Source organism: Molothrus aeneus, chromosome 3 (genome assembly GCF_037042795.1).
Source record: "Molothrus aeneus isolate 106 chromosome 3, BPBGC_Maene_1.0, whole genome shotgun sequence".
Lineage (NCBI taxonomy): Eukaryota > Metazoa > Chordata > Aves > Passeriformes > Icteridae > Molothrus > Molothrus aeneus.
The window spans coordinates 19508865-19521128 of NC_089648.1; the positions used below are offsets into that span (position 1 = coordinate 19508865).

Here is a 12264-nt window from a genome sequence, read left to right on the forward strand (position 1 = left end):
CTTCAGCTGAAAACTGCATCTGGACCATCCTGTTTAATGGTCTGTGGTAGAATTGTCTTTATTTTTCAATACATTTATTCTTTCTGTTTCTGTAACTGCTGTGAGAATAATTGTTCCAGTTCAGTTTTGTGTGTGTAAGATGTGCTTCCTCTTGTTATTTATAACTCCTGCCCAATAGTATAGTTATGTATTTTCCAGTTTTGACATTGTATGAAATATATAATTCATGTCCTCATGGTGAGGTCAGAGCTGAGACAGGTGTAAATTAAATCCCCAATCCAAAGTCATTTTACTTCAGTCTGTTGATTTCAGTGAAGACTACACAGGTGAGCAAGTCAGTGGATATTGAGAACTAGTTACCCACAAATACAAAACTCGCAGGAGACGTTGTATCTTTCCCTAATGAATTATCTTTCCTGGTTAATCAAAAGTTAACATAAACATAGAACCCCACAGATGGTGCTGTCTTTGCTTACTTTTCAGTTTGCCCTGAATGAATATTTCTGCTTGTTCTCTCCCTAGTTTCAGGGACATTTCTTTAGAAATTCTTTTGTTGCATTCCATGAGAAAGTGCTGCAGTAACCCAAACAGCCAGGCTTGCTAATGCAACAGCAGAAAGGCACCACAGCTCTCTATGGGATCATTAATGAAGAATCTATGGTTTTTTTCCATGCCCTCCTTGAAATTTTCATTCCCTGTCAAGCCTAGCCACTGCTTATCTGCTGCTTGAAATGTATCTGAGGGCACTGACAACCCTCTTTCTTGTTTTTTTCCTTGCAGCTTTTTAGGCCCATCTGTTGTGTTTTGGTTTATACTTGCACTGTAAATTCTTTTGAACAATTACACTAGGGTCCTGAGTCATAACTGGAGCACAGTAACAAAAAGTTAAGAGCATTACCCATTTCTCAGAAGGCTGTACTGTGTGTGTCACATTCAGAAGAACCTCTTGTACCCTTGTCAAGAAGAAGAAAAGCTGAGCTAAATATTAAAAGTAAAATAGGTCTTTAAATGACCATAATCCCACAGTCTCAGAGGCCTATTTCTGACTCCTCAGAAAGCAAAATCCTTCAAAATCTGACCCTTGTAATCTTCCAAAATGTCAAACTGTTTTTTCATTTTCATCCAAGAAAGGAATATTCATCAGATTTAAATCCTTTAAATGAGGTTCTGACTGTTGAACCAGGAGTTTATTGGATAAGGTGATATATTTCAACATAGTGTTCAGTATCTGTATTCTAGGATGAGACTATAAAGTTCGAGTGTAAGTTCTTGAAAAGCACCATGCTTGCCCATCATACCTTCAGAGAAGCACGTAATAACATGGATGCAAAGTAATAAAGGAAGTACAGAGTCACCACATGTAAGAGTTTTTTTCCTAAAGACTGGATTGCTTATTTCTGCATTCCAGTGCATCCCACATGCTGACATCAAAATTTGGAATATAAGTTAGAATCAATATTTAAACAAATGGAAGAAGCTTTAGAACACACTGTTTCCGTGTGGTCTGTGATCAGCTTTTTCTTCTACTTTCCTTTGGAATCCATAATATCACAGGGTCATGTAGGTTGGAAGGATTATCTAGTCCATTGCCCCAGTTCAAGCAAGGTTGACTGGAGCAGGTTTCCCAGAACTACAGCCAGCTGAGTTTTAAATATCTCTCTAGATGGAGATACTTCTCTAGGAGAAGTCTGTTCCAGGTTTGGTCACCCTTGCAGTAAAAAGTGATTTCCTGTGTCCAGTTGGAATTTAATTTTCTCCCTAGGGAAGCGGTCACAACACCAAACCTGCCAGAGTTGAAGAAGCATTTGGGCTCTCAGACACGTAGTGTTATTCTTGGGGTTGTCCTGTGCAGAGGCAGGAGCAGGACTCAGTGATCACAGAATCATTTAGGCTGGAAAAGACCTCTAAGATCATTGTGACCCATGACCCTTGTGGGTCCCTTCCAACTCAGGATATTCTCTGATACTGTGATTCGTGTATTTCAATTTGTGTCCATTGACTCTTGTCCTGTTGCTTGGCACTACTTAGAATAGTCTGGCTGCTGCTTTGTTCCCTCCCATAAGGTATTTATACATTTTGATAGATCACCCTGAGCCTTGTCTTTCCTGAGATGATCAGCTCTCTCACTCTCTCTCAGAAGAGATGTGCTCCAGTCTTTTTACCATCTTAGTGGCCCTTTTTGTATCATCCTGAATTGCTGAGGGTGCAAACTTACCCCATCATCCAAGTCATTGATAAAGGTGTTGAACGGTATCCCAGAACCCTGGGATACAGCCCAGCTGTCTTGCCTCTGTGTTTTGTGCCACTCATCACAGTCTTCTGACACTTCTTTTGTCAAGCACATGCAAAATCCCCATTTTAGAATTCAGATTTCTCTCACTGTAGAATTCAAGGGATTGACCAGCCTCTAAACTGTGGGCTCTAATGATACCTACAAATAATAATTAAATAAAATGTGCTGCAAAAGAATTCACACACAATTGGTATTTACTCCTCTTAAAGATTTGTCTTTCAAGTTTGTATGATTTTGCAGTTCATTCCACCTGTCATTGCTGCAATAGCCAAGGACTGATGTTGTGGCTGCACACGTGGTAATGAGAAAATTGTGGCTGACAGCTGCCATTCCCTCCTTCTGTGACACGTGTTTGTAATTACTGTTCACCTTTTAGTCTTTTATATCAGCAGATGAATTTCTCAGGAAAAGTTAATTTAATAATTTAATATGGTTAATCAAAGTCTCTGAGCTGTGCTGTGGTTTTGAAAACTCTCTAGCTGGAGAGTGTCTCAGAAGAGGAGACAGGGCCACCTGCCAGTGACAGATCAGCCAGGGCTGGACAGTGGGGACATAGCACTGGGGGAAGCTCGCTGCCAGCCTGGCAAATGCCCATGCTCTGGTAAATGCTGTCAGTTGAGATTGTCCCTCTCAGAGAAAGCTCTGCCAGTCCCCTCCCTAAGCAGCCTGTGGCTTTGGGACTGGCCCCTGCACCCTGACTGGTCCCTCTGATGGGATTCAGGGGTCTCTGTCTGAGATGGATATTAGAAAATGTTGTTTCTCTCAGGCTTATTTCATCTGTATGGGATGAAATGAGCAGTTTACCACCAATGGAGAGTTTGATGTGTGAAGTTGTTGGTGAATTGCTTGGGCAATACTGTCATGCACTTGAAATGACTTGAAAGCTCTTGGTTTGTACAAATATTTTACACTCAAAGCATTCCTATACTGCAGTTAATGAGATTTTTAAAATTTATAGAAAGGGATTGTTGTAAACCAACTAAGATAAATGTATGTAGGGCCAGAGCACTAGAAGGACTCCCAGATCCCTGTTCCAAGCTGAGACAAATTTCTAAAGTTGTAAAACTTCATATGTAGATCAGAATGTTTGGCTGGAGCAGCTACTGCAACAAGGGGTAGCTGATAGATCTGTCTGTGCCCATTAGGTTTCTGTGAGTTGTCAAGGGGTGCTCGAGCTCCTAGTGACTCTAAGTCAGAGTGGCAGAATGTAGGTTCCCTTCTCCTTTCATTTAGCTGGCTTTAGTAGACTAGTGTCATATTTTTCAATATATGAATTTTAAAACAAATTATATTAATATTCTACAGTATTAAGATTCAAACTTGATTGAGTTTAGACCTAAATGAATCTTGTTTGCAGTCCAATGCTGTTATATAAATTTATTCTTACAAAATGTAAATTGTGTGATTAAATAAGTCTGAGCATTTTATCAAAATTACATCAACTCTTAGATACATACCCATATTTTTAGTAATAAAAAGAAGTTATTTCCTTAATGTTTTTCAGGCTAGAAAGGATTGTTATGCTTTTATAGACAGATTAAAAAATCTGCAAAAAAGTAAACAGTATTTCTTTGTTTCTCTACAAACTTTTAAAGATAATCATGCTGCAGAAAATAAGCAATGATTAAGTTATTTGGAATGATTGAGGGTTAAACAGTGATAGATATTACAAAGCTAGTACTCTCTGTGGTTAATTAACAGTGCAAAATTGCACTGTTCAGTTAAGGTTTCGGGCAAACTGAAACAGCTGGGGAGTTCCCTGTGCTGGGGGGAATGTAGCAGGCTTCCTTGAACCGCTGCAAACTGAGTTGCATCTTCAAAGACAGTGGAGCTTGTACATGGTTTGTTATGAAGTATTTCTGTTGGAAAAAAAGGGTCTTTCAAGCCACCTAAATGCAAAAATTAAAGTGAAACTTTTGGTTGTTCTTATAAGCCAAAGAGTTGGAATAGGTGCCCTCCTGTTGAGTAGTTTTTCATTTTATGACTCATACTATCCTTAGTTAGAAGATGCTTTAAAAATGCAGATGTATGTGACAGATTGATGTGCACAGGCTTTGGGTTCAGAATTGCGTATGTGGAAGACACATGTACTTAAACAGTTTTTGCTACAATCTGTCAAAAACAAAGTCAGTTGAGGACTTCCTTTTCTGATCAGTGGACTGTGATTAAGTGTACTGTGGCAATGATGCATCTCGACACACAAGTGACTTTGTTGGACAGATGCTATTTGACCTCGGGCATTCAAGTTAGTTAAATAATCTAGGTTTGGGGAGAAGAGATTTGGTAATTTTTGTTTTTAAAGCTTACACAAGAATTAAGGTAAATCTAAAGGTCAAGTGTTGTTTCAGTTGCAGTAGGTGTATTTCAAAATAGGTCCTCATGAAATAGAATGTTAGGGAGGAAAGAATGAAAAAATATGGCAAAGAAAAGTCCCATTGGCAAAGTAATTCACTCAGTTTTTATGAACAGAATATTAGCCCCCATACTGTAGTAGTAAACTTTTTTTTTTTTTTTTTTTTTTGATGAGAAGTACTAGTTTTCCACTCAAAATGTGCCACAATGCTGTGGAATATGGCTGTATTATCTAAATGTATGAGAACTCCCTTTGAGAGGTAGTGAACAAAAGAAATATCTGCCTTATGGAGAAGTGAAGGGAAAAAAGCTGCATATGTAAAATTCTCATATACTATATGCATTAGAACATTGAATGGAGTGGACCTAAATATGCAACTACCTTTGACTAGCCCGCACACCCATTTTACCATAAATTCATTGTTGACCCCTTTGCTATTCCCCGTATCCATGTTGTTATCCCTTCACTGATAGAATGAACCTAGCATTTTCTCTCTTGCACAACTCTAAACCTTGACTTTTGATATTGCAAATAATTAAAGACCATTTAAATAAAAGTATAGACAATTAAATACTAGTTTTGCATATAAAGTGGGCTTAATGTTCTAGGTGTGATTCCAGATCACTCTTTTAGACTGTTAACTTTACATTCATATTTAACAAATGACATTATTCAGTTTCATGGGGTCACTGTGTCAAAATGTCTGTGTTAGAACTTTAATTTATTTCCAAAGGTTCTTTGGGCAGATAGGAGTGGTGTGTTAAAATGATTTAGCATCTCCAGTTCCCCATGTGGATTTTAAGGCTTCGAATGTAGTCTATGATGTAAATTTTGAGTTCAGGTGGATTCAGCTCCTCTGTAGTGTCAGACTGAATGCATAGGACCCATATCCCAAATGTGTGAGGCCAAGCCTCTTCTTAAATATTGATGATGTCTCTAATCCTATCTCCTGATCAAAGTGACAATTTATCCACCTCTCTCCTGTTAGCATTAATAGAATGCATGCAGGTGTGGCCAAATTTTGCTTTGTTAGCACCCCATCTTGGAAAGCCTGATGGACTCTTACCAGATCAGCAATTATTGTGTATAGACAAGAGATGTCAGTCTGAGAGTGTGATAATTGAGGAGTTAGGGAAAGTTTTTTTAAAGCTGTCAGCCAACTTCATTGGATCATAGGCTATTTTTTACTTCAAAATTTATTTTGCTGTTCTTTAAATTAATTCTCGTGTATCAGTGATGATCTTTGCTGTGGGACTGCTGACTTTGTATTTCAGCATAGTCAGGTGCTGAGTGTAAATTTCACTGACTGACTGAAAGTGCAGGGGAAATGAGTGGGTAATGAGAGCAGAGCAGCCAGTTCTTTAATTGAATTAAAAGCTGGGTGACACCAATGCAGACACCTGTCCAATTACAGACAGGCCAAGGTGTTTACCATTGCTGTACAAGCGATTTGAAGATGACAGAAATCTTTCCGCCCACAGATTAACATAATGAAGGAGAACAGATTACAGTGGATGCTGGCCAAACAGATAGGATGGCAGCTGAGAAAAAGTAGTTTGCTGAAGTATGTAAATAAAATCTGTGCACTTTCTATTGCCTACCTATGCACATCTGTTTCTTTGTTGAAAAAAAATAGTGCAAAAGTACATGTGAAGGAAAAACATTAATTAGGAAATGAAAAAAAAATTTAAGTTGCTGCCTTCGTTGAATGAATTTTTTAAACAAAAACCTCCTGTAGCAAAAGGGTTTATTTGTTTCCCCTTTTTTTTCCCTATGCAAATTATCTCAGCCTTTCACAAACCTACCTATACAATGGGAAGTCTGTTGTGCTACAGTTGCTTCATATAAAACCTCCCTACTTTGTCAAAAGTAAACCAAACAGTCCAATCCAAACCTTCTACACATCCTGACATCTTTTTGGATGTCTGATATTCTGCAGCTCTCAGTGCTTGAAGCCATTGGTAACCCTACAGGATGTCTTCCATGAGGAAATGCAAGGAGCATTAATTTACTGCTTCATAAGAAACAAATGCTACAAGTGCTAAATGTACAAATCAAACCAAATTGCTTCCTAAAGCATTGCGCAGAGTGAATAGAGAGACGGCGTGTATACGGTGCCACGCTCCTCTTGGCCAGGAACTTGCAAATGTCACAGTTAGAGGATTTGGCTACTACTTGTATTTATTTGTGGAGGTAATTCCCAAAGCACATTTTATAGTTTCCTGGGTTTAACCCTCTATGATCTGGAAATAAGTGGAAATACTGTCTTGTGTAAAATAGATGGTGTTTTGACTAATAGAATTTCTGTGATGCACAATTTCGTGTGGCTTCCAATACTTAACAGGCATAGTAATGCCTAAAGGGGGCCATACAAGAAAGCTGAAAAGGAACTTCTTGCAAGGGAATGTAGTGAGAGGACAAGGGGTAGTGTCTTTAATCTGAAAGAGTTTAGATTTAGATTAGATATTGGGAAGAAATTTGTTACTGTGGGCATGGTGAGGCAGTGGCACAGGTTGCTCAGAGAAGTTGTGGATGTCCCATCCCTGGAAGTGTTCAAGGTCAGGCTGAATGGGACTCTGAGTAACATGGTCTAGTGGGAAGTGTCCCTGCCCATAGCGGGGGGGTGGAACCAGATGATATTTATGGTCCCTTTCAACTCAGAGCAGTCTATGAAAACATTATTTCCTATTTTCTATCTTTTTGATGGTTCTTAAAAATGTTCTCTGTCCCTCACAGGAAGATTACAGAGACATTTCTGTGGTGGTGACCAACAGAGCATTTTTCTCTTCTGTCACACTTAGATTGGATGTCAGCACAGCTCTCCACTGTTCACTGGGGATTTGCAAAATCAAAACTACAATCAGAGCAAGCAGATGCTGGTCAACTGGTTTTATTTTAACAATACTCTGATGTAAAAGTGATTACTTCTGAATATCTCTCTATTTGTATGAATAGAAGTGCACCCCAGAGAATTCAAATAGAAAGATCATTTCTATTCCAACCTTTGAAATTTTTGATTGATTGCAAGAAAAAGCATAAATGTTACTAATTCAGTGAAAGCTAATCTCATATTTTCCATGTGAACACACCTTTTACTAAACACAATCAGAAAATAATAATTTGCTGTAGTAGCTGTTAACATAAAATTCTCTATGGCCTTTTTGTGATTATAAAGGCCTTATGAGGGGAAAAAATATTTTTTTAATGAAACGCAGTTATGTTGCATTCTGTTAGTGTAGTAACCCAGTGAAGAGCAATAAGTAATAAGGATTAATTTTGTTTACCTGTTTGTGTACATGTAGTGCTGAGGGGATTTTCAGACTTCTTCTACCGTAGGACAATTGGCCACAAATTGCAGTTCTTTGATGTGCTATTGTTTTTTAAACTGATTTGCATAATCCAAGTGTTGGGCAGTTTTGAAATATTACAGTTTACTATAAATTTTATTTTTTTAATGAAACCACATTGATTTTACTAGAGCTGTGACAGTCGAGGTGAGAACATGGTTTGAAATAAAACTTGGCATGGATTGGCCTTCTTTTAATTACTTCTGTATTTAGATTTTATGTTACTTTGTTGTTAGACTTTGAAGTGGGAACTGCTGATGTTTCTTGAAAAGACTCTAAACTAAATTTTTTCCCTTGTAATCCTTCTGTATATGATAGTTCAAAATGTTGCAAAACTTCCTGAGGTGGTAAGCAGTGATTATTGTTTGTTATAACATGGAGCTGATTGATATGTGAGAATTTAGTAACTTCTCTTCACTAGCATAAGCAGGACCTGAAATAGAATAAGGCCTCAGATCTTTTATTCTTGTCAACCCTTGGGTGCTATGTCACCTGAATTATGTTACTGCTGTTAGAATAGCAAATGTATGGTTGGTATGCTGCTACTGAATGGAAGAAAAGTGGGATGTTTCATAAAAAATACATTTCAATTTATGGATGAATAGGGACATTGTTGGAGAAGACTCATTAAAAAAACTTGTTCTGGGAGACAATGAAAAATCCTTGGAAAAATAAGATTAATAACTGAAAAAATTTTGAGACATAGATTAAGGAAAAAACTCCTTCATTGTCATGTTAAAATATACACCTCTGTTTTGAAGTAGTATCTGTTTCAGTGAGCATGACTAAAGAAATACAGGTGCATATTTAGTACTGAATATAGAATAAAATATAATTTGCTCTTAAATTATTTTGCAAAATTTAAGTCATGGATAGTAGCAATGAAACCTTTAAATGATTTTTCTTTTCCACCTGTAACAGTGGGAGCCCATAATACAAAAGTTTATTTTCCCTCTGCATGTGTCTGCATGCAATCAGTCTGTACACTGTACATGCATAACACCTTGTTTGCTTGTATTGCAGGCATATTGAGGGGCTTGCATCCCTTCACAAACTATGCTGTAACCCTAACTGCTTGCACTTTGGCTGGCTGTACTGAGAGCTTGCATGCATTGAACATCTCCACTCCACAAGAAGGTAAAGTAATTTCAAAGGTCTTGACTTCCACATTTCAGTCATGAATAATAAAACAGGAGAAGAGCTAAACGCTGCAAAGCCATTTGCTGGAAAACCCCAACCTAATTTGATGACAAAGTGCATTGCCAGACCATAATTGCTCCATTTTTTGGGGGGTGCGAAAATGAATCAAACTCCATACCCTTTAATGACATGCATCTTTAATAGCTGTAATGCAGATTAATGGGCTTTTTAATTGCTGTTACATTGTTCATGCAAGAGCCTTGTCATTAATATGAAGCATCTGAAAGATTAATGAAAGCTTCCTCATTTTACTATGGCTCAGAAGTAAATCTAGAGACAGTCTGACTAAAAAGAATTGATTGTATGGCACAGTATGAAATTGAGAATCAAATGGTTGATTTCCATGGTTTCTTTTAACCACTAAACACCAGCAATAGGCAACAATTATGTCAGTGTGATGAAACTGCCAAATGTCAATTGAGTTATTTATTAATTGCTGTTCAGATTTTCCCTTTTTTTCCTAAACACTTTTACGTGTTGTTGTGCTCAATCTTAAAGGTTGTGAGTGTAAATTAAGGCATCCTATGCTTACATTAAGAGCTAGGGCACAAAGAAAGAAAAAATGCTTTCAGTTCTGACTTTAGAGCCTAGGCTGATATGTATTGCACATCAATTACTAAAACAAATGCCCCAAAAATATCAGTGACATATCTAACTTTATTCTCAATGAAATGTAAAGTTCACATCTCCTGGTTCTGTCATCCTAAAGCCATATTAATCCAGTTAAAATAATCAGTTACTCCAAATCTACACTAGTAGAATAATGAAGATTTTGACGTGTATTTATTGGACAGTAGTTAATCTTCCATGATGCAAAGTAGTTTTCAAAATTCCCTCCCTCTCACAGTTCTTTGTTTTATCTTCTCATGTAAACTGGGTTGTAATACAGTACCAATAAAGAAAGTAAAATTTTGGCATGAAGTCATGTGAATTATAGCCATAATAATTAAAGGATGTTGAAGTGTTTAACTGCTGCCAAGGCAGGTTGTTATGCAAGGTGTTGCTGTGATGAGGAGAGTGCTGAAGATTGCACTAGAACAGAGTTTTTTTGTGACCATGTCAGTAATTGCCAGCAGCACCAATCAAACCAAAATCCAGTTATTGCCTCTTGGATGCTCAAGATAAACTGAGATTGTCTGGTGGCATTGTCCATGAAAGGGTGCAGCCTCTGACAGCCAAATATTTAATGGACCCTGTGATGTAAACATGAAACACATTATTTCAGTATTTGTGTATTTCTTTCTGCTGTGGCATAGCAATTAAAAATAAACTGTTTATATCCTTTTTCTTAGCTTAGTGAATAAAGCAAAAATCCTTACCTGTCATAATGGAATGGTTTAGGCAAGAGTAGATTTTTTTTCCCCCAGAGATTGAATAAAGCCATGGGGAACATGTGTTTTATCCCTCAGAAGAATTGAACAAAAAGTCAATGTGTGGAATTTCTATTTTTGGACTCTCTTGTTGCATGCTCTTAGTAACAATAAATTGGTGATACAAAAGACAGACACCATATCACACCCTCCAGCTATCCCTGTTTCCCTATTGAAACATTCATTACTTTATATTGTTTTCACATTGCCAGGCACTGCTAGTTATTGTTTTAAATTGCTAGTACAGAGCTTGTAAATTACAAGATATTTCTCCCAGACTAAGGCCTCAGCTCTGCTCCCCTTGCGATATTCACTGGGATTCCTTGGGCTTCTAATGTATAACTCACTGGAACAGTGAAATAACTTGACTCTTAAATTATTATCCATTGCCAATTCCAGTATATTATATACATAAAAACTACATTAAACAAACATTATTAAGTGTATTGAAATATAAAAAGTTTGAAACAAGGGGTAGTGCCTAAGAACACATCACCTGCATTGGTGGTTAGAATGATCACTTCATAGTTAGGAATAAAAACCATGAAAGAAGAGAAAATAATTTGTATTAAAAAAAGGACTGCACTAAATCCTGTACCTCTCACCTTGATCAGTGTTACCAAGTTGGAAAGATAAACTTATACAAGCATAATTATTCTCCTTAAAGCAAGGAGTATATTGCTGTCTTTCATAGAGGTTTCTGTTTGGCTAGAAATCCTCACATAATATAGGAGATTTCTCAAAATTCTGGTGTGTTGCAGATATAAAATCTTCTCTGAAATTTCAGCTTTACCAAAAATCATTCTGGTAGTAGCTTCTCATTGAAATTCTTTATTATTTGTAGTATAACTTTATGCATTTTTTCACCAGCCCCTGAAGATGTGCAATCACCCACAGCAATATCCTTTCCCACCTTCCTGCTGATGAGTTGGAGTCCACCCAAAACACCAAATGGTGTTATTACAAAATATACTTTATATATGAATGGGACACCAATTTACTCTGGAAATGGAACTAAGTGTGTTGTAAAAGGTGAGTTCTCTGCTAGCATGTCAGATGGGTGTCATGGTTGCAATGAACAATTGTATGATTGATACCTTATTTCAGAGGAGAGAAAAATAATTCTGAAATTGGCTGGATGCACTTTAAACCCTGATGGGTTTAATATTTTAAAGCATCTTACTCTTTGTTGGTACTTAGAAAAATTAACACTGCCATGGATGGTGTAGCTAAATCTTGTGCTTCTTTCACAGGATCTGAGTCATGTTTTTAATGGTTTTATAACATTTTGATCTCATACCATCCAGCTCTCAAAGCAAGTAAACTGCCAACTGTTGAAGAAATTATATACAGGTTTAATAGTTTTTCTTACTGCCTTCCCTAAATATTCTTAATTAGAGAGATACTTCATTGCTTACCTGAAGAGCCCCTAATTCATTTATTAAAAATATAAACAAATAATCTGTTTTCTTTTGATAATAGTTGTGCCATATAATTTGGCCAATAGCCAAATTATATCAATACTCTTAAACTGTTGCACTGAAGTTAAGTGCCCATTATTTGACAATACAGTGAAGCATGGTAATCTGACTTTCTATTTTAATGTAATTGGTGTAATTTAATGAATTATCCAGATTACTTGTTCAGGCATTATGCAAATAGCAACAACAAAAATAATAATAAAAAACCAAACTGAAACAA

At 36.9% G+C, this 12264-nt stretch overlaps 1 protein-coding gene across 1 annotated transcript in view; it reads left to right on the plus strand.

The window, feature by feature from the left end:
• USH2A (usherin) overlaps positions 1 to 12264 on the plus strand; it is a 375341-nt gene that overhangs the window by 152158 nt on the left and 210919 nt on the right. The window contains exons 31-32 of the mRNA XM_066546427.1: positions 9017 to 9130; positions 11434 to 11595. Coding sequence (XP_066402524.1) covers positions 9017 to 9130; positions 11434 to 11595 — 276 coding nt within the window. The remainder of the gene's footprint in view (positions 1 to 9016; positions 9131 to 11433; positions 11596 to 12264) is intronic.